The following is a 27,605-nucleotide window of genomic DNA, read 5'->3' on the forward strand; positions in this document are numbered from 1 at the left end:
GAGGGAAGCAACAGGTGGGGTTGTTGCAGGGGCACCCCCTAGAATGGCATGCAGCTCATCATTTCTGCGGGATGTCTGGTGCTCTGACCCAGAGTGGCTGTTTGCCTCTCTGGTTCTTTAGTAGGCTTGCCTGATCTTCTAGGCAGGACTGACTCTCCATTAGACAAAACTTAAAGAAGAGAATGACCTGGGGAGTCATTCCCATTTTTGTCCAGGCGCCCCCAACCACCAAGGCCAGCCAGGAGCACCCATGACAGCAGCAGACGGTACAGTATGACTGGTGACAGTCTTTGCTAACTTGGAAAGACAAGGGGATGCTTCTGTGTAGCATTGCAGTACCACGTCTGTCAGCAGTATCCAGTAGACATAGGGTGACAGTGAAACAAGGCTGAATGGGCTCCATGGTTGCCGTGCTATGGCGTCTGCCCAGGCAATCCAGGGAAAAGGGTGCAAAATGATTGTCTGCCATTGCTTTCACGGAGGGAGGATTGACTGACGACATTTACCCATAACCACCCGCCACAAATTTTTGGCCCCATTGGGCATTGGGATCTCAACCCAGAATTCCAGTGGGTGGGGGAGACTGCAGGAACTAGGGGATAGCTACCCACAGTGCAACGCTCCAGAAGTCGATGCTAGCCTCGGTACATGGACGCACACCGCCGAATTAATGTGTTTAGTGCACTCGACTTTATACAATCTGTTTCCAAAAACTGATTTCTGTAAAATCGGAATAATCCTGTAGTGTAGACATACCCTAAGTGGCAGCATGGGCCCGGTCTTAGAATGTTTTTGTATTCTTTTGTTGTTTTGACAGACTGTCATAATTTCCTGAGGAATGAAGGTGAGGGAAGGGAAGTAGCTGTTTTCAACAGTGAATATCTCAGTAAAAACTGAACAGAATGTTATGGGACAAAGAGGATTTCTCTGAGAGCTTGTGTGCTGCAAACAGTGGAGGTCTTGGGACTTCTCAAAATGAAGTTTTGAGAATATTTTATAATAGAAAGTGTTAGGCAACTGAAATATAGAGGCCTCCAATAATGGATAAAAGATGTTTTTAATTGCCCAATATATACTGAAGAGACAAAATGGGTGAGGTAATATCTTTTATGGGATCAACTTCTGTTGGTGAAAGAGACAAGCTTTAAAGCTTACACAGAGCTCTTCTTTTGCTCTGTGTAAGGTTGAAAACTTTTCTCACCAACAGAAGTTGGTCAAATATTGCTTCAACAGCACTGAAAACTTTTTTGCCATGATTATACTGGATCCCAAATGAAACATAGCAAAATTACTAACTGGCTTTCAGTTTAAAGAGCTGGAAGCAGATGTTCATTGAAATAGTTTAGTTCTTCTCTAAATGTATTTTTTCATCTCTTTCCCCACTCCACAGTTTCTATGCAGATTTTGGACCTTTAAACTTGGCGATGTTATACAGATACTGCTGCAAACTAAATAAGAAGCTAAAGGTAAAGTTTTAACCCTTTATATTTAGATTTCTGTGCCAAATATTCAAACTGTATTGTTTTCAACAAATTGCAGTACATAGCATTGCTGTGCAAGTGTCATTTACATGGTTAACCTTGAGCTTTGGACACAGAAGTTGTGCTGTCTTGCCATAAATGTACTCCCCATGAGGAACTGAAAATTGAGCCTTTTGTTCAGCAATTGAACCACAAAGGAATGTACACCTCTTTCTCTTCAAGGTAAAATGTAATATAAGCCAAAGGAAGTTAGTGGAATAGTAAGCAAAGGAATGAAGGCCAGAATCCTTTTGAGTTATGTTGATGTCTTGAGTTCATTTCCAGCATATCTGCCTGTAATCTATAGTTATGTTAGAACGAATAATATTGGACTGAAAGATGATGATAGCATGGTAAGAATGTATGATAAAAGAAGGATGAAAATGCATGTTTAAATGAATATTTTTCAATGGAAGAGTTAGGATGACTTTAGATTGTTTCTTCAGAAACAATGCATCTTTATTAATATAACAGTAACATAGAAAAGTTCAGTTAATACAAAAAAGTTCAGTTGTATACAGAAACACTTTTTTCTGATATGGTGGCACAATTGCTGTTCCTAACCACACATCCATGTACCTGTTTTCTTCTCTGCCCCTGCATCAGGGCTTTCTAAATTTGGTCCTTGACTTTGACTTACCTTACACAAGACCCATGGATCTATCTGTTTTCTTTGGATGCCATGATGACTTTTATTTAAATTGTAAAGTGCTTGTCCTGAATCCTAGGCAGTACATAAAAATATACAATTCAGAATTAAAAGGCACCTTTCAAAAATGCATATAAAATGTGACTCTAATGACCACCTCTTTGAGCAGTAATAATACAGTCACATAGCCTTCAGTCCAGCCCTGTCCCCAGATGCCTAAGGAAAACAAAGGTGGCTTTTCTGCACCTGGTGCAAATCCTAACAAATTGGGTTGCCTTATAAGAAAAGTAAATATCTTAACTAAACTTTGTTGGGAATTTTCTGACAAAAACAGGCTTTTGTCAGAAAATGCTAAGTAGTCTAAACAAAAATGTTTAAAGATATATCAGGTTAAACCAACTTCTGATGAGGAAACCTGCCTGACTTCCTGGCAAGTTGTTGAGGTTTCCAGGGTCTGCAGCAGTGGGGCAACCCTGCCATGCAGACTCCAGTGGGGACCCTGGAGTTTGCAGGCTCCCCTTTGCTAAGGTGAGGTCCTCAAAGTTCTGGAAATCCTAGCTTGGCTTTCTAGGGGGCCACAGGTCTGATACAGACCTTCCTATCAATTTTCACTGCTGTTTTTCAGAGATGGACAATATGAAACTGACAAGAATATGTCCATTTCAGTCAGCAGCTGCTGGATCCCAGGGCCTGTGTTTTGTTTTGGAAATGCCATGTGTCAGTGTTTCCAAACTAAAATTTTACAGAATTTTAGATTCACAGCAAAGTTTGAAATGGGAAAATTTCCCATCTACTGGAACTTTCCAGGTTTTGATCAGTTCTCATTTTAACTTCAAGAAAACATTTTTCCAAGTACAGAAATATTCTCATATTAATTTGTATAAAGTTTAATAAATTTGTACTGTTCCCTTCAAATTCTTCACTGACTATGTAATATAGCGAAAAAATGATTAAAGCTAATGGAATAATAGAACATATTACCGCAACATGAAATATATTACTATCACCTAAATAAATGTGTGGAGTTAAATGTTCAGCTAATGAAACTAAGTAATCTAACTACACCTCTCCCCCTATATAACGCTGTTCTTGGGAGCCAAAAAATCTTACCGTGTTATAGGTGAAACCATGTTATATTGAACTTGCTTTGATCTGCCAGAGCACGCACCCCACCCCACCCCGGAGCGCTGCTTTACTGCGTTATATCCGAATTCGTGTTATATCGGGGTAGAGGTGTACTACAATTTTCCTTCTAGGACAAGTTAATACTACAAAAACAATTCCGATACTCTGAATTATCATAGTGACCTTACTCACATTGGTACCTTCTTTGAGTTTTGTCAAATCTGCATTAAAAGTGTTCTTAAAAGAAACAGCATGTGCTGGGTCATCCTCCGAGTGACCTTAAATGTTCTGCAGGTAATACAATGTCCCACACTGCATGGTGTTCAAAAGGGGATCTATTCTTGTACAATCTTTAGGGAGTGAACTGTCACAGAACCTCATAGGAGAGCTAATTTATAAGAACATGACTTAGTAGAAAAATTTAAATATCTGGCATAAAGTTTCAAAGAAGTACTTGATTGAAACAAACTTAAAAGCTCTGAAGGGAACTTCTGCAAGAAACTTTTGTTAGTATCTTATTCATAACCCCTTTGCAAAATAACCTCTAGTGAAAATGACCACTTATTATGTTTTTGTAATACGTTGGTACAAACGAAGGTTAAAGGGGGACAAAGAGTCCTGTGGCACCTTATAGTCCAACAGACGTATTGGAGCATGAGCTTTCATGGGTGAATACCCACTTCGTCAGACACGTTAAGGAACATTATTAAAGTTGAGAAATCAAGCACTCAGAAATTAAGAAATTCAAAATTTACAGTTGCCTAACTATGCAACCTAAATTTGGCCCCTCCTTGTGCATGTACATCTTGATACAGTCTGTAATTACACCACTCCATACCACTTTTTCCTCAGAACCCCTGCCACAGACCCTGGGAGCTCTACACAGGACTTCTCACCTCCGCGGCAGGGAGCCTGAGAACCCTAGCTCTAGCCCAGGTTCACAGGGTTTCTGGGCTCCTTCTTGTAGAGCCATGACCCTGGAAACCCTTGGGTTCCCAATTCTAAGGCAGTCCGCATGGCAGGGCTGCCCTGGAGCCAAAAACTCTGGCAGTCTGGGGTTTTCAGGAACAATTCTGGTTTGAATGAATCAGCATTTTCTGATTGAAAACTTCTTTAGTTGGGAAAATTCCAACCAGTCCTACCACAAACCCTACTTATAATATGTGTATAAAACAATCATTAGTTTCAGGTTTTTTAATTATGTCCTGTGCGTCAAAGCTAAATGTTGGACTGCATAATTGGGAATTTCCTGTGCCAATATTGCTAATCAAATGTCTAATACTAACATCATAATTTTTGTTAGCGCCCCTGTTGTGCTTGGAATTTTTCAAACAAAAACAAGGCCCAGCCCTGGTCTTGTGGAGCACTTGGTCGAAAACAAACAGATTAAAGGGAAGGGATACAATATATTAGCTGAGTGCCCAAGGTGGCCCTGGATCAGGTACTGGCAAAATATAGTTGAAGCATTAACTCTCTTGTTGGTATAAGTCAGTGAGTCTTTTCCATATGCAATACAACAGAAATGTGTCTTAGGAAGGGACTTAAATGTGGACTGCGTGGGGTCTTTTAATTAAAAATCAGGAAGGACATTTCATGACAGAAGGCAGTATGGAATTAAGCAGTTGATAAATAGGTGGCTGGATCTGTCATCCTAGAAGTGGAGGGCTGATTCAAAGCAAGACAATAGCAGATAAATAGGGATGGAGTGTTTTATGTAGGGCAGGAGTCGGCAGCCTTTCAGAAGTGTTGTGCCGAGTCTTCATTTATTCACTCTAATCTAAGGTTTCGTGTGCCGGTAATACATGTTAATATTTTTAGAAGGTCTCTCTCTATAAGTCTATAAACCAGGGCTAGGCAACCTATGGCACGGGTGCCAAAGGCGGCATGTGAACTGATTTTTTTCAGTGGCACTCACGCTGCCCAGGTCCTGGCCACCGGTCTGGGGGGCTCTTCATTTTAATTTAATTTTAAATGAAGCTTTTTAAACATTTTAAAAACCTTATTTACTTTACATACAACAATAGTTTAGTTATATATTCTAGACTTATAGAAAGAGACCTTCTAAAAACATTAAAATGTATTACTGGCACGCAAAACCTTAACTTAGAGTGAATAAATGAAGATTCAGCACACCACTTCTGAAAGGTTGCCGACCCCTGCTATAAACTATTGTAAAGTAAACAAGTTTTTTAAAATTTATTTAAGAAGCTTCATTTAAAATTAAATTAAAATGCAGATCTTATCAGTTTAGTGCAGTGGTTCTTAACCTGGGGTGCACGCACTCCCTGGGGCAGGGCCGGTGCAAGGATATTTTGTGCCCTAGGCAAAACTTTCACCTTGTTTCTCTCTCCCCCGCCCCTCCCCCCCGCACATCGGTTCATTGAGGGGCAAATCCCAATGAGCCTTTATAGACCCCAGGGGCTGCTCCCCAGACCAGGTTCCCCACCCCCTGAACTCCTCTGGAGGGTGCACAGCCCTCCCGCGAGCCCTCCCCACCCCACCCCAGTGGCCCCCGCCCCAAGTTCACTCACTGGCTTTGCCAGGCTTGGGCCGCTGCAGCAGCTCGGCAGGGAGGAGCCGCCTTCTGGAGGCACCCAAGAGCCAGTGTCCCGCTTACGGCAGCAGCAAGCCCCAGCCATGGAGGAGCCGGCACGGTGCAGAGGGGCAGCAGCCCTGCAAAGGCGGCAGTGCCACTAGTGGGGAGCAGCCATGTCCCTCCTGCCCAGGCTGCGGGATGTATGCGGGAGCCAACCCCCATGTGCCCCCCAGTTCCCCCCTCACCTAGGGTTACCATATTTCAACAATCAAAAAGAGAGGAGAGCCCTGCCCTAGCCCTACCCCATCCACTCCCTCTCACTTCCCATCCCGACTTCTGGGACCCCCTGGCCCTAACTGCCCCCTAGAACTCCACACCCTACCTAAGCCTCCCTGCTCCTTGTTCCCTGACTGCCCCTTCTGGAGACCCCCCCACCTTAACTGCCTTCCAAGCACGATGAGGGTAGAGCTAGGGGGCACGCCTGCCTGGACTGCAGCCCGGTGGCCCCCCCGAGGGGGCTCCTGCAGCGGATGCATGCGAGTGGCGGTCCCTGTGCTTCTGCTTCAACCTGTCCTGTGCCCTAACCCCTGTTCCCCCCTCCCACACCCAAACTTTTCTGCTGCTGGGGGATGGGGGGGGGACGCAGTGGCCCAAGACTGCCCCAGCAGCAGCCAGTGCACCTGGCACAGGGGTTGTCTGAACTGCCCCTGAGCCAAGCGCACCGGCCACTGCAAAGGTCACGGAAAAGCATAGAATCCGTGACCTCCATGACAAACTCGCAACCTAAAACAGCTGTAGCCTGAAGCCTCACTGTGATGTGCTATGTCTTCTCCAAATTACCATGATTTCTTTCTGCCTGAAACAGGCAGAATCTTTGGGGAGTGGAGACCTGTAATACCTCTTTCATGAGGATGGCTGCCTTTGGGAGCAGAAACATGGAGACACTCTTGTTCCCGCTGAGACTCTCTCGTCAAGTGCCTGGTGGTGTTGAGAGTCCTGCTCCGTGTATAATAGGAACAAAGCCTCAATCCTTATATCCATTCTAGAAGTGGAGGCATGTCAGTTGCGAACTACTGGAAAAAAACAAATCAACGTTTGATAAAACTCCTTTCAGAAAACACACACAAAGTTCCCCCAAGTGAAATACAAATTAAATATGCTTAGAAAGTTACTAAGTGACAGCTACATCCCATCAAATACTGGTCTCCACTTAAATATTCCCTTATTCTTAGGGTTTTTTTAATTCCTTGATATCCAGTCATGTATATTTAGTATAATGGACAATACTTGGGAGCATGTCTGTTATAACCAACATGTACTTTAAATAAGTTAAATGGCTTCTGAGAAGTTGTACTTCAGCTGTGTTTGTGAGTGTACTTGTGTCTTGAAGTCAGTGGGCCAATGCTTCATATGGAGTAGTTCCAGAGCCAGTCAGGACTCTGGGGTAGCATGCCTCCTTTCTCTGAACATACTGTTGCCAGGGCAAGAAGCTTACGCAGCTTTGACCTTCCTGGGTCTGACCTTGGAGTATTCAGCCTCCCTTTCCTCCTCATGTGCTTCCCGCAGCGAGTCCGCCTGGGTGATGCTCTTGGGGAGCAGTCAAATGTGGCTCTCAGACAGCCAGTAAAACAGAAGGTTTATTAGGTGACAGGAACACGACGTAGGACAGAACTTGTTAGCACAGAAATCAGTGACTTTCAGCCAAGTCCATCTTGGGGAGTCCTGGGCCAGAAGCCCTGGAATCCCTCTCTTCCAGTCCCCCCAAGCAGACAGCCCAGCTTCCAGCAACCCAACCTCCAATACCCCTGTTGCTCCTCCTCCTTGTCTTTGTCCCTGGGCAAAGAGTCACCTGGTTGCATCCCCTCCCCCCCCCCTCAGGTTACAAAGGGCACCTGTCCTAGCATGCATGCAAACAGCTGGAGCAGCCTCACCTGCCCCAGAGGTCTCAGCCAAAGTCACACACCCTTATTCTCACCACTGAGGTATTGGTGCAGCACACGGGGAAACTGAGGCACGCATTATTTATGCAAAACTCACATAGGCTCAACAGTAAGACTCGCATACAGTATAATCAGGAAAAATCTCCACTTTGCCACAACTTGTGCGGGGGCAGATGTTTGTTTTTTAACAATTGGCTACTTTTAGTCTTTAAACGTGGTGGGGAGAAAAGTCTCTGCTTTTTTTAAGTTATGGCTTGGCAACTGTTTTTTGTATAGTCAGAACTTATTCAAGGATATCTTTTCTCCAAAAAACAAAACAAAAAACAAAACTGTAGGTAAAGGACTGAGAGGTTATGCTTGATAAGAGAGCCTGTTGACCTTGTTTCATTTCTTGTGTTTTGATCACTGATTGCTATGGAGCTTATATGCTGTTCTGAGTAATCAACAGCAAGACAAGAATACTTGATCATAATATCCTGTTTGCTCTTTGAAACTGAGCTGTAGTGAAATGCTTAGCCCACTTTAACATTTATGATATTGTGGAGCTTGATTGTTCAGGGAAGCTCAAGGGTACACTCTTTTTCAAACAGGTGAAGAACAAATAGAGTAACCATGCCGTGCTATACTGCTGTTTGTTCTGCTAAATAAATCTGATTTCATAAAATTGCTATAAAAATATTACTTGCAAACTTTATTTTTAGCAATGCACAGAACTTTAGGGATCTATATTCTAAACCAGGGGTAGGCAACCTATGGCATGTGTGCCGGAGGCAGTACGTGAGCTGATTTTCAGTGGCACTCACACTGCCCGGGTCCTGGCCACTGGTCCGGGGGGCTCTGCATTTTAATTTAATTTTAAATGAAGCTTCTTAAACATTTTAAAAACCTTATTTACTTTACATACAACAATAGTTTAGTTATATATTATAGACTTATAGAAAGAGGCCTTCTAAAAACATTAAAATATATTACTGGCACGCAAAACCTTAAATTAGAGTAAATAAATGAAGACTCGGCACACCACTTCTGAAAGGTTGCCGACCCCTGTTCTAAACTATGATAGATGAGACAGTTTGCAAACTTCGCTTAGATTTATCTGAACTTGCAGTAATCTAATTTTCTGTTAAATACAAAGCAATATCTTCATGCTGAACAATGCAAGGGCTGTGCCATATTGATTGAGTAGTATATTGTGACATCATCCAGTGACCATCCTAATGAAATGCTAATCTAGCCACGGCATAAATGAGAATTTCTAAAACTTCTGGCATTTTCTTTTGTAATGCTTGTTTTGTCTTGAATCTCTCTAAATAATTGAACAGTATGAACTTGTTTAGAATTCTGTTGTGTAAATTAATGGGTTAGATTTTCTTTACTTAAAACTAGAACTAGCATGTTGCTTTTCATATGTTTTTATATTACAAAAAGACTTCCTGTTAGAGATGTGTTTTAACTTCAAAGTACTCTGAGCATATTCCAGAGTTCACCATGAAATGTATAGCACTATTGTCATGTTGTGTTAAGTGGACTTTTGCATCCTTACTAATTGAGAAACTTTTCTTTGTTGAATAAGCCTGATGGTTTGTGTATAGTAAAAGCTCTAGTTAAATTACTAAAATAAGTAACTTTTCATTATTATAATTTTGAATAAAGAAGCACTTTTGTAGCATTTGAAGAATGTGGACTAAGGCTAGTTAACTATGATTTTTTTAATATATAACTTCATGAGTTTTACTACTGTAACCTCTAAACTATGGTATCCTAGGAAACCAGAGGAAGAGCATTCTTAGTTCTTTGTATTGTACATATTAAATCTTTCTTTACATATTTAAAAATAATTGGTATGTGGCACTATATAGACTTTAAAAACTAGCTGAAAGTAATCTGAATACTTTTTTTCCCCTTACATGTGTAAACTTTAAAATTGTAGGTATTCTTTTGGCGAATACTAAAATTATTTCCAAGTGTTTTAGCATAACTAAAGTCCTGGCCCTGTAAGCTGATCTAAGCAGTGGACCTCTGTGAAAATTCACAGATCTCAGAGGGCTCCACACGCGTTTTAAATTTCAGCCCATACGGATCAGCTTGCAGAACTGGGGATCTAATGGCTTAATATGTTAAATATAATCTACTGCATTTAATTCTAGTCTGTATAACTTTAGTAATAGTGGTGGAACTGGACTTGATCTGAACATAAGTTTCAATTGTGTAAATGTTAAGTGCAGATACACAGCATAGTGCTCTTGCAACAATGTCATTTCAGCCAGTACTGGTTGTCATTGTTCCTAAATGAATGGGATTTTTAACATATCCGAGTAGTGATATAGCATGGTAGCAGTGTTCAACATTTCTGAATCTACTGGAATGTGCAATTCAAATGCTTACTTTGTAAATTTCCTTCAGCATTTGCTGTATTGTAAATGAATTTTTCATCTAGTTATTTAAGACCAGTTTTCAATCTCTTATTTAAAGCTTTAAGCGTTGTCAAATATTGATTTAAATGTACAATATAGAAATCTGGGTCCATAGAGATTGAAGTATAGTTCTCACTACTTTTTTTTCAAATGGCATAGAAGTAATGAAAATTCTATATTCCAGTAGTTTACCTTAAATGTCAGAGATGCTTCTGAGAATTTGAGGGTGTATCCCCCCCGCCCACTAACACACGCTCTCTCTCACTCACACTTGGTACAACAATAAAGTTTATCACCCTGTTAAAAAATAAAAAAAGATTGCTGTTTTAAGTAGAAGAGGTTTTTAAATGACTACTGAACAATTTTTAAAATGATTTTTAAATAAAGCAAATTCCAAAGTATTCTTGGCTATAGAAAGAATTGTATTTCAAAAGAACTGTACATTATGTTGCTATGAATTATTTAAAATGAGATGTAGACAATAAACTACAACTGTTGTTTGTGTGGCACTATTACTGTATTTTTTTTCTGATTTAGACCATAATAGACTTGGTAAAAATCACAGAATGCTGGATGCCAATGTGATAAAGAAAAAGTGTATTCCTATATTCTTGAGCTATTGATGTGATTTGTCAGATTTTAATATCTGTTGAATGCCATAGAAGATGGGGGCATACACATATAAATAAATATAAAGCAGGTCATGCTTGTCTGTCTCCAAGCATGACCTGTCGTAATCCGTGAGGATACTCCTCCCTCACTCTGGGGGATTATAGTCCCATTTAGATGTACTCCAGTCACATTAATTTAAATCACACTGTTTATCCTCCTGTGGAAGCAGTGGTTTATAAGACCATTATCATAACATACAGACAGATCCATCGCTTGAGGGGCTGTTCCTATGGAGGATAGGACTAAAGAAACTGATGAAAGTATTACAATAAGTTTCTCTTAAATTTGCTGGCTATTTTTGGTTTCTTTTAGAGAAATGGTTTTTGGTATTTAAGGCTTTCATATGAACCCTTGTAGAAAATTCTGTATCTTAAATTTTATTTTCAGTCTGCATGAAAAGTCAGTATGGCTAGCACCAATCCAATTGTTAATTGACAATGCTGCAAAAATCTGTAGTAGTGTGCAGTACTCCTCAAAAATTTTCAGTGCTGAATCTGAGAGAGGTTTCTGTCAAGAAACTTGCTCCCTAAACCCAGTCTCCATGAACACTGCTTAAAACATTTGCAGAATTAGTGTAGAAATCCATGCTCATCTGTCCGAAAGTGCATTGTGATCTGAAGCTTACACAGTTTAGTGGAATTATGGTATTACAAAATATCAATATTATAAATTCAGTGATTCAACACTTATTCACTGAGTGAACTAAATATCACTGCATCACTGTGGTTCACATGTGCTTTAACTAACTGTTCCAGTTTTAAGTCAGTTACAGATTTCTGAGATTTCCATTCTTGCTGAGATTTTATAATCATTGGTCTTCCTTTATTTAATTCTAAAGAGAATCCTTGTGAACTAAATATTGCTGTTTTTAAACACTTATTCACTATGACTTGTATCTCCTTATCTGTGCAATTAGTTAACTGTTTCTTTTCAGATGGTTTTAGAAGGATTAGTGAAATCAATGTGGGAAATAAGATTAGGCCTAATACTAAGGGTATGTCTACACTGCAGTAAATACTCATGGCTGTCCCATGCCAACTGACTCAGCCCGAGCCCAGTGGGTTGTTAAGTTGTGGTGTAGACATTCAGGCTCAGGCTAGAGTAGGGCTGGACAGACTTTTTGGCCTGAGGGCCACATCAGGTTTTGGAAATTGTATGGAGGGCCGGTTAGGGGAGGGGACTGTGGTCCCCCCCACCCCCTGCTTCTCACCCCTGACGGCCCACGCCTGGGACTCCTGTCCTGTCCTGTCCCATCCAACCCCCCCGTTCCTGGATGCCCCCGCCCCCGGGACCCCTGCCCCATCCACCCCCCCTGCTCCCTGCTCCCTGACTGCCCCCAGAACCTCTTCCCCTGACTGCCCCCCACCACCCCATCGAACCCCCCCTCCTTCCTGACTGTCCCCCAGACCCCTGTCCCATCCAACCACCCCTTTTCCTTGTCCTCTGACTGCCCCCCCCAGGTCCCTGACCCCCCCCAACCCCTATCCACTCTCTTGCCCCGACCACCACCCCAAACTCCCCTGCCCTCTATCCAATCCCCCCGCCCCATACAGCGCTGCCTGGAGCACTGGTGGCTGGCGGTGCTACAGCATGCACCGCGCAGCACAGAGCACCGGGTCAGGCTGGGTATTGCCCCAGGAGCTCGCAGGCCCACCGCCCAAAGCATTGCAGCGGGGTGAGCTGAGGCTGCATGGGAGGGAGAACAGCAGGGAATGGGCCGGAGGCGCCCTTTCACCAGCAGAAGTTGGTCCAATGAAAGATACTGCCTCACTCACCTCCATAATATTTTTGATTATTTTATCAGATTGAAAATGATTTTTTCTAAAGCTCTGGCTTTTTGTAAGTCCTGTGTTTTCCTGTAATTAACGTAGCTGACGCATCCCTCTCCTTTCTCTTTAAACAGTCTTTCAGTCTATCAAGAAAGAAAATAGTCCACTATACCAGTTTTGATCAGCGGAAACGAGCAAATGCAGCATTTTTAATAGGGTCATATGCAGTAAGTATCACTTGTTTATATACACCTCTATTCTTCCCTGAGCAGACACTTTAGCCATAGTTTTACATGGCAGCAAAACATAGACTTCAGTGAAATAGTGAGACTGTCATTCAATCTTCTGTAATCTAGCTCTTTGTACTGTCTCTTCAAGGTGTAATTAGAACTTTGATGGAGTTGCTTTTTCTGTAGTAGCCTATTCTGGCACTTTAAAAAAAAAAAAAAAAAGTTTGTTTTTCCCCAGATATAGTGATTTAAGAATAGTTTTGTAAAGTTCCTTTTTAACTAATATTTTAACCTACTGTACTCAAGGCTTTTAATTTTTATTTTATTTTTTTGGTAAGGGGGAGGGAAGTTCTGTATTGCACCTTACCCAGCATTCTCTTCCCCCATCTTGTTCCCCTTCCCACAAATTCCTCCAGTCCCAGCAGTGGGCCAGCCCTTAGCACAGGTTCTGGAGGGATTAAGGTGTTTTATTCTGCCCCTTAACACACACACACACCCGTCTCCCTGGTACCTGCTACACTACCGGATTGTTTGCTGCTCTAGCTGGCCTCTATGGAGCAGCTTCCCCTCTGTTACCATGATGGTGTTAAAAGGAACTACTCCGTACTGGTACAGAGCAACATGGTAGAGGCCCAAATGTAGAGAGCAGCCTCTGTGCTTGTTGGAATGAAGTACTTGCAAATCTTAAGCATCCCCTCTTACCAGAAAGCTGAATTAAGAGAGATGGAGAGTAAAACAGTGAACTCCCACCACAGACACTCATGTAAAGGAATCTGAAGTAGGCAGGGTATCAAGCCCCCCGCCCCCCGGAGCTCCTGGCAGAGAGCTGAAGACCTACATAGGGCAGTGTGTGCTTCTTACCGAGCAAGCAGGCAGATGGCCCCCAATCCAGACTGTGATTCTCTGATCCAGGACTTTCTAAAATTGCTGTTCCAATATTTAACGCTGAATTCAAATCTATATGCAAGTGTTGCAGCAAGTGAAGTATTTTAAAATGTACCAGTGGGAAGAGTCCTGGAAAATTTCCATGAAATGTGTTACAATTGGCAGTCTCTGCTCATATGAGCACCTGTCCCAAGCTATCCTGTTCACCAGTCCTAACTAATACTTTCTGATTGCCACCATATGCTGCCAGGGTTTGCATGTGCACAGGATACAGTTATTCTCTTAGAAAAACAATTTGGTAATATAACATTCCTTTGGCTGGTTGATGCTGTAAATCTTTGATCGCTGATGTGCAGATAACAGCTTGGTCTATTACATCAGTGTGACTGTAAACTAAAAAATTGACCTCTTTATTATGGAATATTTTCATATACACACTAGTTACTCTTCTGATTTTAAAAAATAAACATATAGCTTCTAAAATAGTGAAATACATTGGTTCTCATGATAGATTAGCTGAGTAACTTACATGTTGAAAAAAAGTTTAATTTTAAGGAGTATAAAAGCATCCTTTGACCTGCCTAATTCATCCCAGAGTGAATTTTTATAGCTGTGTATTAAACTTGAAAGTGTGTTATGGATATTTTTCATACTCTGAAATTATTCTGGCATGCAATTAAGTGCTGATGGGTAAAGTTTTTGGTGTAATGATTAATAAAATGAGTAGTTTTGACCCATTGTATATAATATGATACTTCATAGAAAATTAGCTTCTATATCTGCCCTTGAATCTAAAAATATTAATTTTTCTATTAAAACCAGCATTCTGAGTTTTTTAATATTTTTTTAAAATTTTTATGGTTTTTATGTATTAAGAGTGATGTTTGGCACCTAGTCGACTATGGGAATGTACAGCATTAGCTTTCCCTTGCAGCATAAGTGCTCTAGTTTTTTGACATTTTAGTACCTCTTCTTTTCCAGAAGTGGATCTCTCTTATGCTATGCTTGTGTGCTGGAGAAGAATATCTATTGGCAAATAAATTGAGTGCCAGATACGTTTTGCTGGGGGGATATATACTGCTAGTCTAGTAGCATACCTCACAACCTAGCAATCCACACTCTCTCTCTCGCTCTCTCTCTCTGTCTCTCTCATGGAAACTACGCTATCCTAGGCATGATAATATAGCAATATACTTTCAAATAAACAAGCTGTTCATTTTCTTCTGTTAACCCTTTCTGGTTGGTTGAGATATTTAGAGGGTTAAATCCTGGCACCACCAGCAAGGCTGCGTTGGCTTCAGTCAGGCCAGGATTTCACCCCAGTGTCTTTTATACTTGCAGAATTCTAATTCTTAATATGTTCATTAACAGTTGGGAAAAATGTAGCAATCAATCTAAGTTGGCAGGCTGTGGAAAGTGATAGTCATGTACACCACCAGTTCCAGGGAATGGAGCCAGTGATGAAGGTCAACAATGAAACCACAGCTTGTGTTATTCTGCTGTCTGTGGACAGGATGTCTGGGGCTGCATTAACAGATGGGAGAACTTTCCTCTCTCTTGCTGGGTTTGATAGTTACCAACATGCACATCTAATTCAAGATGTGCTAACAAATGTCATCTGAAACTAAGGGACTTATCCCTTTCCCATACCACCAATATACTATTTATTTAAATTCTGTTTCAGAACGATTATTTTTTTGAGGTAGAACTTGCAGGAACCTGATTATCTGCTCCAGTAAGGTAATACAGTGTAGTTAACAATGCCAAACTTGCTTGTAGGATTCTCTTATGATGAGAGTGCCTAAAATTGCATGTTTCAGGGGAAAACTCCTGCCCATCCTTATACTGATCACAAAAGGTTTATTGTTTCTGATAAACTCATGTAGCCTAATACATGATTAATGTTCTGTACAGTTAGTTGAGAGGTTTTGTTTTATTTCTGTCCTGATGCTAGATTATTAAGTGTAAAATGAGACCTGACCAACACTAGATTAAATTCTGTGATTGGGATTCAGTGGTAATTATTATTTTGCCCTGGCTTGGTACCAAAAAACCTAATTTACATGAGTTGCCATAAATTTAAATATAAAATAACCACCCTGAAGGGTGGGGAGGAACTGCATAATGGTGAAGTGATTGGATAATAACTGCTAAGCATGGTCACACATCTGTCAATACTAACATTATGTTGAACTGTAATGGTCTCATCCCTAACTTGAAAATATAAATGATTTCTTAGTCCTACTTTGTAACCTTGAGAAATAACTTGCTCTTAATTTTGTCAGACTGTTGAGCCAACTGCTATGCTGTTTACTTCCTAATTGGTGCCTAACAAGCAGTCCCTCACTCCTCTCACAACTGTAGGTCTGGACTTTTTCTGCTTCAAGCAAAGCATATCCCTAAGTTGCACTAAAGCTGCTTTGCAAAATTCTCAGGAAAACTTACCAACCTCTGCAAAGATGTGTTCAGAAGCTACTGATGAAGTAGATATTTTGGGTCAGGGGGAAGAGGATATAATAGATTCTATCATGCAAAACTTTGTTTGCCCAGGATTTGTAAGTCTGCCTTGCTGATTTCCTTTTCTCCTCTGAAAACCTTCTAGAACATGCAGCTGTGAATTTCCTTCACAGTTGGTTTGTGGCCAGCATGTCATTATCTGGCATGTTCCTGTGCAAGGTCCCAGGCATGGAAAGCTTTATCCATCAAACAAATAATTATTTAGGAAGCTGGGAGAGTGAAAACTGAGGTCAAAGCCAAACTGTTTTGCAATCTTAAACATAGCATTCGCTAAGTATTTATTATCTTCAAACCTTTCTGAAGCAGCAGCAGTATGCATTTCTGTTGTGGTCAAGGGGAAAAAAACAAACCTTTACCTGTAAAACTCCTAAAAGTTGGTTTTCTTCAAGTAGTGTCCCTATGGGTGCTCCACTTCGGATGCCCATGCTTCTCTCACACCTTGGATCAAAGCTTTCTAGCTAGCACTGCTCATTCACCCCACACACGCACCCCATACCTCCCCATGGCAGACACCAAGGCTATATAGCAGGGGTGGGCAAAATTTGTGGCCTGAGGGCCACATCTGGGAATAGAAATTGTATGAAGGGCCATGAATGCTCACAAAGTTGGGGTTGGGTTGGGGGTTTGGGCTCTTGGTGGTGGGGCCAGAAATGAGGAGTTCAGGGTGTGGGAGGGGGCTCCAGGCTGGGGCAGAGGGTAGGGGTGCAGCAAGGGGTGCAGGCTGCGGCTGGAGGTGTGGGCTCTGGGGTGGGGCTGGGGATGAGAGGTTTGGGGTGCAGGAGAGTGCTCTGGGCTACGATCAAGGGGTTTGGAGGTGAGGAGGGGGATCAGGGCTGGGCCGGGGAGTTGGGGCATGGGGAGAAAGGCTTGGGTGCCGACTCTGAGCGGCGCTTACCTCAAGTGGCTCCCGGAAGCAGCAGCATGTCCCTTCTCCAGCTCCTAGGCAGAGGTGTGGCCAGACGGCTGTGCATGCTGCCCCATCTGCAGGCACCGCCCCTGCAGCTCGCACTGGAGGTGGCCATTGGAGTGTGTAGGAGCCAGAGTGGGGCAATGCCACAGTTTCTGGGAGCTGTATGATGCAGCCCCCGACCCTGCGCCTCGGCTGGAGCCCTGGAGCGGGGCCTTGCTGCAGTTTCTGGGAGCCATGGGGTGCTTCCCCGGACCCTGCGCCCCAGCTGGAGCGGGGCAAGCCTCAGACCCCACTCCCTAGCGTGAGCTCGCTGGCCATAGTTTGCCCATCGCTGCTTTATAGGGATGTGTGAGCGAACCACCCTCCATTCCTTCTCTGCTGCCTTGACCCAAGACAGAATACAGGCGTATCTGCCAAAAACATACTCGACTTTTCTCTTGATCTTGTTTTCTGTCAAAAACAGAGCAGAACATTAGTCTCTGAGTGCTCCTTAGGGAGTTGGCCCTCGCACCGGCCTCAGATGACCAGATCAAACTCTGCTCTTAGCACCACGGCCTTAGTACTGGCTAAAAAGCAAGAAAGAAGGGTCAGGAGGGGACCATTTCCTATGTCCCGTAAAGGGAAGGCGAGAGCTAGAGGCGAACAAAGACCCGTGAGGGGCAGCTCTTCCCCTCCAAGGCCCGTCTGCCCTCCACCCTGGGGAGTGGCAGAGGCACTTGGCACCTGGCAGTGCCATCCATGCTCCCTGCCCGTGCTGCCCACGCCACCCATGGAGGTGCCCCATTTGAGGAGTAAACCTGCCTTGGGAGCCTTTCAATGGTCCCCATCAGTGTGGCACTGCTCCTCGCCGCAGGGAGTGCCCTGTCAGCGCGTGTCTGAACAGTGTTACCAGTCCCCGGATGCGGGTCGGCTTGCCTGCAGAGTTCCTGGTGTCGGTCCCCAGATTCCAGGCAGCATTCCTCGGGCTGTAGGTGTCAATTACCAGTAGTCTGGCACAGACCCACTGTGCTACGGCACCAGTCCCCACAGCCCTGGTGCCTGGAGCACCCGAGTCTCTCTCCCAGCTCACAGCACTGCTCCGGAGGGTCAAGACGCCAGTCCCTGAAGCCCCGTTGCCGGATCGCCAGTACGGTTCATTGTAGGTGCATTGACGGTCTCCAACATGTTGGTCTTCTCGCTCCCGTTTCCACTCCCGGTCTATGGAACGGCACCGCTCGTAAGGCGTAGATCATCGGGGTACTGTTGCCGATCTGCCAAATACCATTGCCAGTCACCGGGATTGCGGCACCGAGAGCCATCTCCCTGTACAGGTCCTCAACGGAGGTCCAGAGCCAGGTAGACAAGTGGCCTCGGCACCGTCCTGGTCCCCCAGACAAGTCTCCCCCTCCTCTGGCTCCAATAGCGAGGAGGAGACCCTGCCTGCGGGCCAGGGCCACCCATCGGGGCATCATGGCCCCAGGGCCAGTGGCCGGCCCCTTAGCAACTCTGGAACCCCTGTGGATTTCCCCACCCATTACAGGGGCATAGGTCGGTCTCAGGGGCATCTGACAGATGATCGGTGACAGACAATCGGCAACAGTCTCCCACCGCCCCCTCACGAGGTACGGAATCAGAGCAGGTTCCCCAGGGCCAGCCAGCCTCAGCTGAGGCTCCCATAGCAGAAGCGGCAGAGTTTGCAGACCCGCCTGTACCTGCCACCTGATCATCTATCCATCTACCAGTATTTTTTCCAAGAACTCATAGTTCCAGCAGGAATCCTATTTCCCTATGCTGGGCGTTAGAAAGGCCTTAGCTTTCTACCTGGATAGCAATAAATGGTTTACGAGATATCCTAGATGATTTGTGGATAGATCTGACTGGGCTCCCATTTCTACTAATCCATTTAGACAGTCTTCATTGGGTTGTATCTGTACCTTTTATGAGTCTGCAGGTTCTCAGCCCACACAGGGTGCAAGTGCATTCAACTTGACACCTACTGCATTTTTGAAGAGTGTCCCAGTATCTGAGATCTCTTCTGTGAGGCACTGGTGAAGTTGGGAGCATCCTGTTCAATAACCTATGCTGGTGAAGGCATAGAAAAGAAATGGGCCAATCACTGAATGGAGACCTGTTCATGGATATTGTCCTAATTGGAGGTTAAATCATAATAGTTTACTCATTGATTTTAATTTTAGGTTTGTATTGAGTCTTTATTGCAATCAAGGATCTATAAACAATATTTCGGTTTACTTGTAACTTTTGTTGAAGCGAATTTCTGTTTAGGTACACCCTATTAGGTCTACATAATGGGGGAAGGAATAAATTACATGCTAATTAAAATGACAAATACAGATTACTGTACTGTGTCAGAAGAAATGCATCATACAATTTGATTTTTTTTTCCCATGACTACTTTGCGGTTGAGTCCAGTGGCTGTTTTCTAATGACTGGTTGCATTTTTTTCCAGGTAATTTACTTAAAGAAAACACCAGAAGAAGCATACAGAGCACTTTTATCTGGATCTAATCCACCATATCTTCCATTTAGGTATGTCTGCAAATGAAATATTACTTGGTTGAAATTTTTTTACTTTAGAGCTTGATTTTCTTGAGGCATTTTCAAAGTCCTGAATGTGTGATGTAAAAATCTTATGGTTATAAAATGATTATTTCCCAAGAAATTCTTCTTTGACTTTTGGAGAAAACATTTGCTCCTGGATAGAATAATAAATCCATATGGATTGAGAGCCGTGTTTAAGACACATTTCCATCTGAGAAAATCACTGCTGATCAGCAACTAATTATGGCTGACAACACTGTAGCTCAAAATTAATTTATTAGAAAGATTATAACTTGCTGATAACAAAAATTTCATGTCATACACTGAATTTTACAAGTAACAGAAGCCATCTCAATCAGTTTATTCCAGTGAGGCCTGTATAGCTAGACTTCTGAAATAAGTAATTTTATACACGTGTATATTGTCCCCATTTTAAAGGGGACATTTGAAGCTAATTAATGACTGGGTGTTTTTTCCATTTTTTTATGGATAAATTAGATTGATGCATTTTAGGTAAATTTGCATTGAAACTTGCATTTAAAGAGATTTAATCTCTCCTTTGTATACGTAACATAAAGCAAGGATTCTCAAACATTTTTATAGTATGGACCACACTTCAGTAGTATTGCATGGACCACCTGCCCTCCCATTTCTGGTCACAACAATCCATAGCAACTCTGGGAGGCTTACGTGCCAGCTGGCTCGAAGAGGCCATTGGGCAGCCTTAGACCTTCTCCTCCTATAGGGAATAGTCCTGGTTCAAGGGGACCTCTCTGTCTCTTCCATGGCAGTGTCGGAGGCATTTTCAGGGCAGATGTATGTGCCTGCAAAAAACCAATAAAGCATGTTGAAAGAGGGGCTGAATTTAGGGCAGCCCAGAGGACTACCTAGTGTACATTGTGGGCTGTGCTAGCTCCTGCAACTGCTCAGTGAAGGAGTATCAAACTGTCATCCCTCTGCTGGTGTCTGCCTGAATCAGGCTGTTGGACAAACAGTTGGGTGAAAGCTAGAATAGCTGGATGTAACAGGCTTTTCTGAGGACCATTGTGGCTACAAAAACCTCTTGCTGATGACTTTGTTGCTAAAAGTACTTGGCATCAGTTCAGTGATCAAAGCTTTATCGGTAGAGCTGTTTTGTTCACACCTTGTGTTTAGACATCTGCCAAAAATATAGAAAGTTTGCTATGCTGCTGGCATCAAAATCCTGCTAAGCTGCCACTGTTTATAAAATAATAAAAAGGCACTCGGTGGCCTGAATAAAGAAACGTACCTTTTACATTGAAATGCCAGTGCTTGGTCATAAAATCCACAGGATCAAAAGTGTAAAATGTGTGGACAGTAGTGTGAGGTTTTTGAAAAAGCAGTTGAACTAGTTTGTAGTTAGTCTTAGTAACTGTGTCCCAACTAGTGCATTTTTTCTGGTTCCCAGTCTTTCCCCTCTAGTTTGTGAGTTGGGTAGTCTCTCTCATCTCTTGATGTAGATACTGTTTCTGAGGCTTTAAGGCAGGGGTGAAAGTAACTTAAAGGACTTGCTGGTACTCCAGAGTCCTGCAGAGGGGGAGGGGCCTCAACCGGAAGAGGCGTGGCCTCTATCAGAACTGGTGGGGCCTTTAAATCCCAGGGTTTTTAAATCAGGATTTAATGGGCTCGGGGATTCAGCTGAAGTTAGGAGCCAGGCCCTTTAAATCACCCCCAGAGCTACCAGCTGCAGAGGCGGCTGGGAGCCCTGGGGTTTGGGCAGGGGTGAAAGTAATTTACATTTTTTACCCATATGGTCCAGTCGCAAGCAACCCACCGCTCCTACGTACTTCATGGATCCCTCCCATTGCATGACGTAGATAGAGAAAATAAAAGCTACTATTACTACTACCAGTACTTTCTGTAATAAAACTTTACTATTGGAATAAGCCTGAAAAAGTGAAAACTCACTGTCACATTTTTCTCCGTGTCTTCCCTCCTCCTCCAGCCAGGCTGCGGACACTGGGCTCCATGCTTTCTCCCTGCCTGGCATTGAGCAGCAACTGCAGGGGCTTCCCTCTAGCTTGCAGCAGGGAGACTGGCTGAGGGAGGGAGAAGCCTGCCTCCTGCATAACAGTTTAAACTCGCTGTTCCCTGCGCGGTTCAGTAACATTTCAAAGAGGATCTGCAAGCAGTATGGACATCACAACCATGATCCTCTGCTAGGGAGGGAATGGGATAGATTTGAACTTGGAAATGGCTCCTGATTTTGATTGTGTTTTTGTGTATAGAAGCTCCCCTCATCCCAGGGGCAGAAAAGAACTGCCCCTGCCATGGTCACACACACCCTTCCCCCCCGCAGAGCCTTGTCGGCAGCCTGGCTGGAGGAGGTGGAGGGAGGAGATGAGAAACCAATGTGACAGTGACTTTTCCCCTTCCACCTGCTTTTATTAGCTCTGGATTTAAGCAGTGGAGCCAAATGCTTGTATTTGTTGTGTATATTAGTATTGGAGACAAGATCCCCTCATCCAGGGGGCAAACAAGGACTGCCCCTGACATGGTCAAACACACCCCACACGCCCACTCCCCATTTGTGAGTGAAATTAACAAGAATGCCAGAAACCACTCCTAACCTTGAGGGCTGAACCACTCAGGGATCAGCTGAGTTTAAACTATTCTTATACAGGGGGCAGGCTTCTCCCGCCCTCAGCCAGTCTCCTTTTCTTACTGGTCCTCCGTACCTGCCCGTACCCGCTTACTTTCATCTCCGCTTTAAGGTGTGGTCACATTCCTGTCCTTGCAATACATTCTCTGCCTCAGGTAGTACAAAAAAGGCAGCATTCAGCTCTTCTGCCTTTATTGCTTATTTTGAGGGAGTGACAAGTAAAAATCCTTTCTCTTCCTTTTAAGGGACAGAAATTTGGGGAGCTTTGTTTCTTAAATGGTGTCACCCACTGAGCTCATGCTCTTTCCTTTTCCTTTCCTTTCCCTCATCATGGAGAAGATACAGAGCAAGCCAAAGTTCAGGAGACATAGAAGGGAGCTCTGCCACAATTGCTCCCAGTCCATGGATTCTTATTTTGCTAGGGAAAGGATTCAGAGCATGGATTTGTTGAGGCCTCAGCCTACCCTGCCCCACACGAGCCAAAGTTTTCTTAGAAACAACTTGAGAGTGGTTCAGTCCTTTTCGGTTCTTGCAACTAAGAAAACCAGACCTCCTTCATCTATAAAACACATCAGTGAGGGAGAAGTATTTTTTTTTAAAAAATTCTCTGAATCCCCCTGAATTCCACCTGGAAAAGAAAAAGCTCAAGGATCATCCCAGATTCTTAAGTGGGTAACTGAATCACTTGGCAAGGAATCAAGCATTCGTTGAGTCTCCTTACTGAGAGAAAGATCCTATGCTCTCTTAGAGATATTTCCCTGCACTTCCTCTCCACTTGTATATTGGATGATGAAGAGATGCTGACTATAAACCAAAATGGAGCACCAGATGAGAAAAGAGGGTGGTCCTACTGGAATGATGACCTCTCCCACTCTTCACAAAAACAAAATAAATACTAAAAACTACGGGGGGGAAGCCAAGAATTGCACCAGATTGTCCCCTTTCCATAAGTTCTAATACCACCATCAAGGAAGGGGCACTACATCGCTACCTCGATATAATGCCACCCTATATAACACAAATTTGGATATAATGCGGTAAAGCAGTGCTCTGCGGGGGCAGGGCTGCACACTCTGGTGGATCAAAGCAAGTTCAATATAACACGGTTTCACCTATAACACGGTAAGATTTTTTTGACTCCCAAGGACAGCATTATATCAAGGTAGAGGTGTATTTGCTTCAGGATTTTGAAAACGCTGTGATGGAGAAGCAGGAATATTTCTTCCCAAGGCATGTTTGAATAAGAGTGGATTGATTTTGCTTTTTAATCAAAGTGACTTCAAATGACTTATTGTGTTATGATTTAAGTAAGCAAGCAGGAAACCTTGACTTTTTAGTTACTGTATATACTCGATCATAAGCCGGTTCATTTATAAGCCAACCCCCCCAAGATGGATAAGTAAAAATGGAAATTTTTAATGACCTGTTCATAAGCCGACCCTATAATTCAGGGGTCAGCAGACTTTGGCTCCCAGGCCATCAGGATAAGCCACTGGCAGGCTGAGATGGTTTGTTTACCTCGAGCGCCCGCAGGCACGCTGGTAAACCTAAGTAAACAAAGTGTCACCCAGCCCACCAGCTGCTTACCCTGACGGGCTGGGACTGCAACTGGTGGGGAAATTTTTTGTGGGGGAGAAGCTGGGGGTCAGGGGAGTAATCCCTGTGACCACCCCCGACATGACCCTACCCTAGCCCAAGATGCCCCACACTTTCCCCATCTCATTCCTTCCCACCTTATCTGGGGAGGGCCTGGGGAGGATGTTTCTGGCCTGGCTGGAGCTGCTCTGGTAGACTGGGCAGCGCGGCTGCAGACTGCTCCAGCGGGCCAGACCGGGCGGTGTGGCCACAGCATGTTCCAGCGGGCTGGGTTGGATGGCACAGCCGCAGCGTGCTCTGGCGGGCGGGGCCGAGTGGCACGGCTGCAGCCTGCCAGCCCAGGAGCTGCAGCTGCTTCGTAGGCTGGGGGGAGAGCAGCATGGCCAGAAGCGGAGAGACTCTGGCCCTGCCTCTTCCCTTCTGGCTCTGCTGGCTGTGCTACCTCTCCTTGCTGCCTCTGTTGGGGGGAGGGGCTGTGTCCCACTTCTACCTCTCTATACCCTTTCATAAGCCGACCCCCTTCTCTGGTGCTTCCCTTTTTTACTACAAAAATTTGGCTTATGAACGAGTATATACGATATTTTCCTAAAGAGAGGGTCATTTTCATTGATTGGTATAACTAATAAAATATCTTGACTTACAACTGCTGAATATAGCCTTTACACTAAACTTGGTATTTCTTTTTGCTATCCAGGAAGATGCACTATACTGATATTCATTTATTTAAGCAATTATATACCTTCACTTGCATTTATTCCGTTTCTTAATTTTTACATTTGTCTGAAATGACATTTATGTACAAGATTTTTTTTTTTACATATGATTTCTTTAAGCTGCATTTGGATATAAACTGGAATTCAGTTAAAATGCACACACACTTTTAAAATGTTTTTTATTAGTTAAAACTAAATATGCGAGGTACGTGTTTTGCATTTAAAACTGATTCACTAAACGAAGGAAATATCTGTAGTTAGTGAAATTGAACTGATTCTGGTTACCATGTCCTTCAAGTTTTTAGAACTAGTAAACTTTATCCTCTCACACCTTGGTTTATTCATAGTTTAGTAGAGGAAAACAAGCTTTTCTGCTTTTTCAATTCCCAGTTCGCTTCTCAGCAAATGAATGAACTAGTTGATTAAATAGAAACAAAGAAAATATTTGCTTTTCACCTGCAGAAGAGGCTGATTCTGTGAAAAGATGGTTTAGCACTCCACCAGCGTCTGAAGCCAAGTCTTAGCCAGTGATTGCCATAAATTCAGTGGTTGAATTTTCTTTTAAACTTGAGCAGCAGCAAATTATTTCAATAGTTTGTGCCTTAACATAAGTTGTTCTGATTTCAAATTTTATTATACATTTGTTTATTTTTAAAAAGAAAAATATTTTAAGTCTGATTTTTAAATTAAATATCCAATTTCTTATTTTTAAAAAAAAAATTCTTGTGTGTGTGGTGTATGGATTTGGTTTGAATCCATATGGAGGGAGGTGGTGCCTACCACTGATATCCAACCTGAGAGAGAGAATGAGCAAGCTAAATCTAAGGATAAATATCTCCTTTGCAAAACTATAAAATAAGTTGCAATTCCCTTGCATTCCTCCTTTTTGAAGAAGTCATTAGGGAATAGTGGGAAACTCCTGATAAAGGAAAGAGGTTTAATTGTCAGGCGCTGAAATTCTAGAGCATCCCGGAACCTGGACTGTCGTCATAGTGCCCAAGTTGATGCAGTAGTGGCAGAGATATGGTAACCTCTGCAAAAAGAAACCCTTGTGACCCATCCATTCAAACCAAAAACTCCTGAAGACAGAATCATCCTAAAAACTGATGATCCTCAAGACCCATGATGAATTTAACTTACAGAAGCTAGGGATTTTTAGTAGTGTTTGTAACGGATGGCTTCTGTGAGGCTGGCAGTAAGAACCAAGGAGCCAACTCTGTCCTAAGCCTGGACAGCAAATAATTATCCAAAGCAAATCCTCTGTGATTTCAGGTTCACAGAATTCTGCTCTGGGAGAAATCTGATAAGGTAGTGGCTGAGAGACAAATGAAAGTGCTCACTCAGGAAAATACAAGGAACTATAAGACCCTGATGTAAAGATAGAAGCTCATTTCGTTCCTAACTACAGAAAAAAATACTACTCTTATCCAATGGGTAAGACCTTGATTCAGAATACTAAGGGGAAGTCCACATCCAGGAATGGGACCAACACTTTTTTCTATTCCAAATAATCAGAATGCATTCAGCAGTGCCTACCTCTGTCCAGAAATAAGCTGTTGGGAAGAAGGTTATCCCACTTCTGAAATGTATCTGGTTCCAATCAACTTCAGACAATTGGGTCTGGGAGCTAATGTGTGGCATAGTTATCTTCATAGAACCTCCTGCTCTTCTACATCTCTTCAAACTTAAGATCTCTAGTGGATCATATGTAGTATCAAGATTCCTTGGGGTAGCTCATCCTATCCAAACCAAAAGGCATATTTTCCTGTTGAGGTCTGTCCACAATGCTACGAGCTCTTGTAACCCATCCATTTGAATTAATGGCATTTAATTCTCCATTTTTAAATGTATTTATTTTATTTATTTATTTTACAAGAAGACATGCTTCCTGGTCTCACTAGTTTTGGCAAGAAGAGTCTCAAATATCTCTGCTCTTAGAAGACACAAGCCTTAGAATACCATCCATGAGGACAAAGTAGATCTTTGATCACAAAGTCATTTGTAACCAAGATTAAACTCACAAGAAATCATTCTTCTTCAAAACTGCAGCACCAAAGGGAAAAAGCATGGCACATGTCCACTTTGAGAGAGTCAGTAAAAAATACTGTTGTAGAACCAAATCAATTCAAGAAAACATCTCTCTGTAGTCATTTCCTTCCCGCTGGGCCTGAAAACATCCAGAGCTAGCATACCTAGGTAAATCAAATTTATCAGCTATCATTGAAGTATATCCAGTTATACATAAACTGATTTCAGAAGGGATCAGAGGCAACTCAATACATTTGTGACCTTCTGTGCGACACACCGTCAGTTACCCCAGAGAAAATCTGCATCTACCACTTGATCATCAACTGACAATTTGATAAAGCACTACAGACTTGAACTGCATTCCTCTGCAGAAATATCTTTTGGCATGAAGTTTTCCAAGCAGTGATCCTAAAATAGAAGTATTACTAAATTTAGGGCTGTGGAATCATTTCTTTAATTCATTCTTTCTTATGCCTTACTAAGTTTCCTTATGCTTACTACATCCAGATGTCAGAGTGGACAAGAGATATGATCCAGAATGGAAACTCTAGTAACTTTATAGCTTCCCTTAAGGGACAAACAGCTCCTCCAGTAAAAAGGCTTTGGGGAAAGCACATTGCTTTGCCCATGCTAAAAAGTTCTGGTGATCTTTTCTTTGAGAAGCTCTAATACCTTCATCCTTTGCAGCAGGGACTTGAACTTTATATCAGGGATGTGTTGCTTTCTGTTACTGTGAAAAGCCACCCATATTTGGCAAAGTTATAAGCCTTTGAAAAATCACAGGCACATTCTCTCTAGAGACTTGCTAGAGCTACACAGTTTATTTCCCTGAAGATTCCACCTTGCTGAACAGGATTTTCCCTTCAGTTGTTGCCTTGAGCTGTGTGCACTGGCAATGCTGGGTCAGATGCAGAGGAGACAAGAGAGACCTGCCTAAGGG

At 43.0% G+C, this 27,605-nt stretch overlaps 1 protein-coding gene across 3 annotated transcripts in view; it reads left to right on the forward strand.

Moving 5' to 3' along the window:
• The window catches only part of CDC14A (cell division cycle 14A), a 129,490-nt gene that overhangs the window by 17,553 nt on the left and 84,332 nt on the right, over positions 1–27,605 (forward strand). For all 3 annotated transcript variants that reach the window (XM_039483548.1, XM_039483546.1, XM_039483547.1), the window contains exons 3-5: positions 1,391–1,466; positions 12,760–12,852; positions 19,614–19,693. In XM_039483548.1, coding sequence (XP_039339482.1) covers positions 1,391–1,466; positions 12,760–12,852; positions 19,614–19,693 — 249 coding nt within the window. The remainder of the gene's footprint in view (positions 1–1,390; positions 1,467–12,759; positions 12,853–19,613; positions 19,694–27,605) is intronic.

This window comes from Mauremys reevesii, linkage group 8 (assembly GCF_016161935.1).
Source record: "Mauremys reevesii isolate NIE-2019 linkage group 8, ASM1616193v1, whole genome shotgun sequence".
In the NCBI taxonomy this organism is placed as follows: Eukaryota; Metazoa; Chordata; order Testudines; family Geoemydidae; genus Mauremys; species Mauremys reevesii.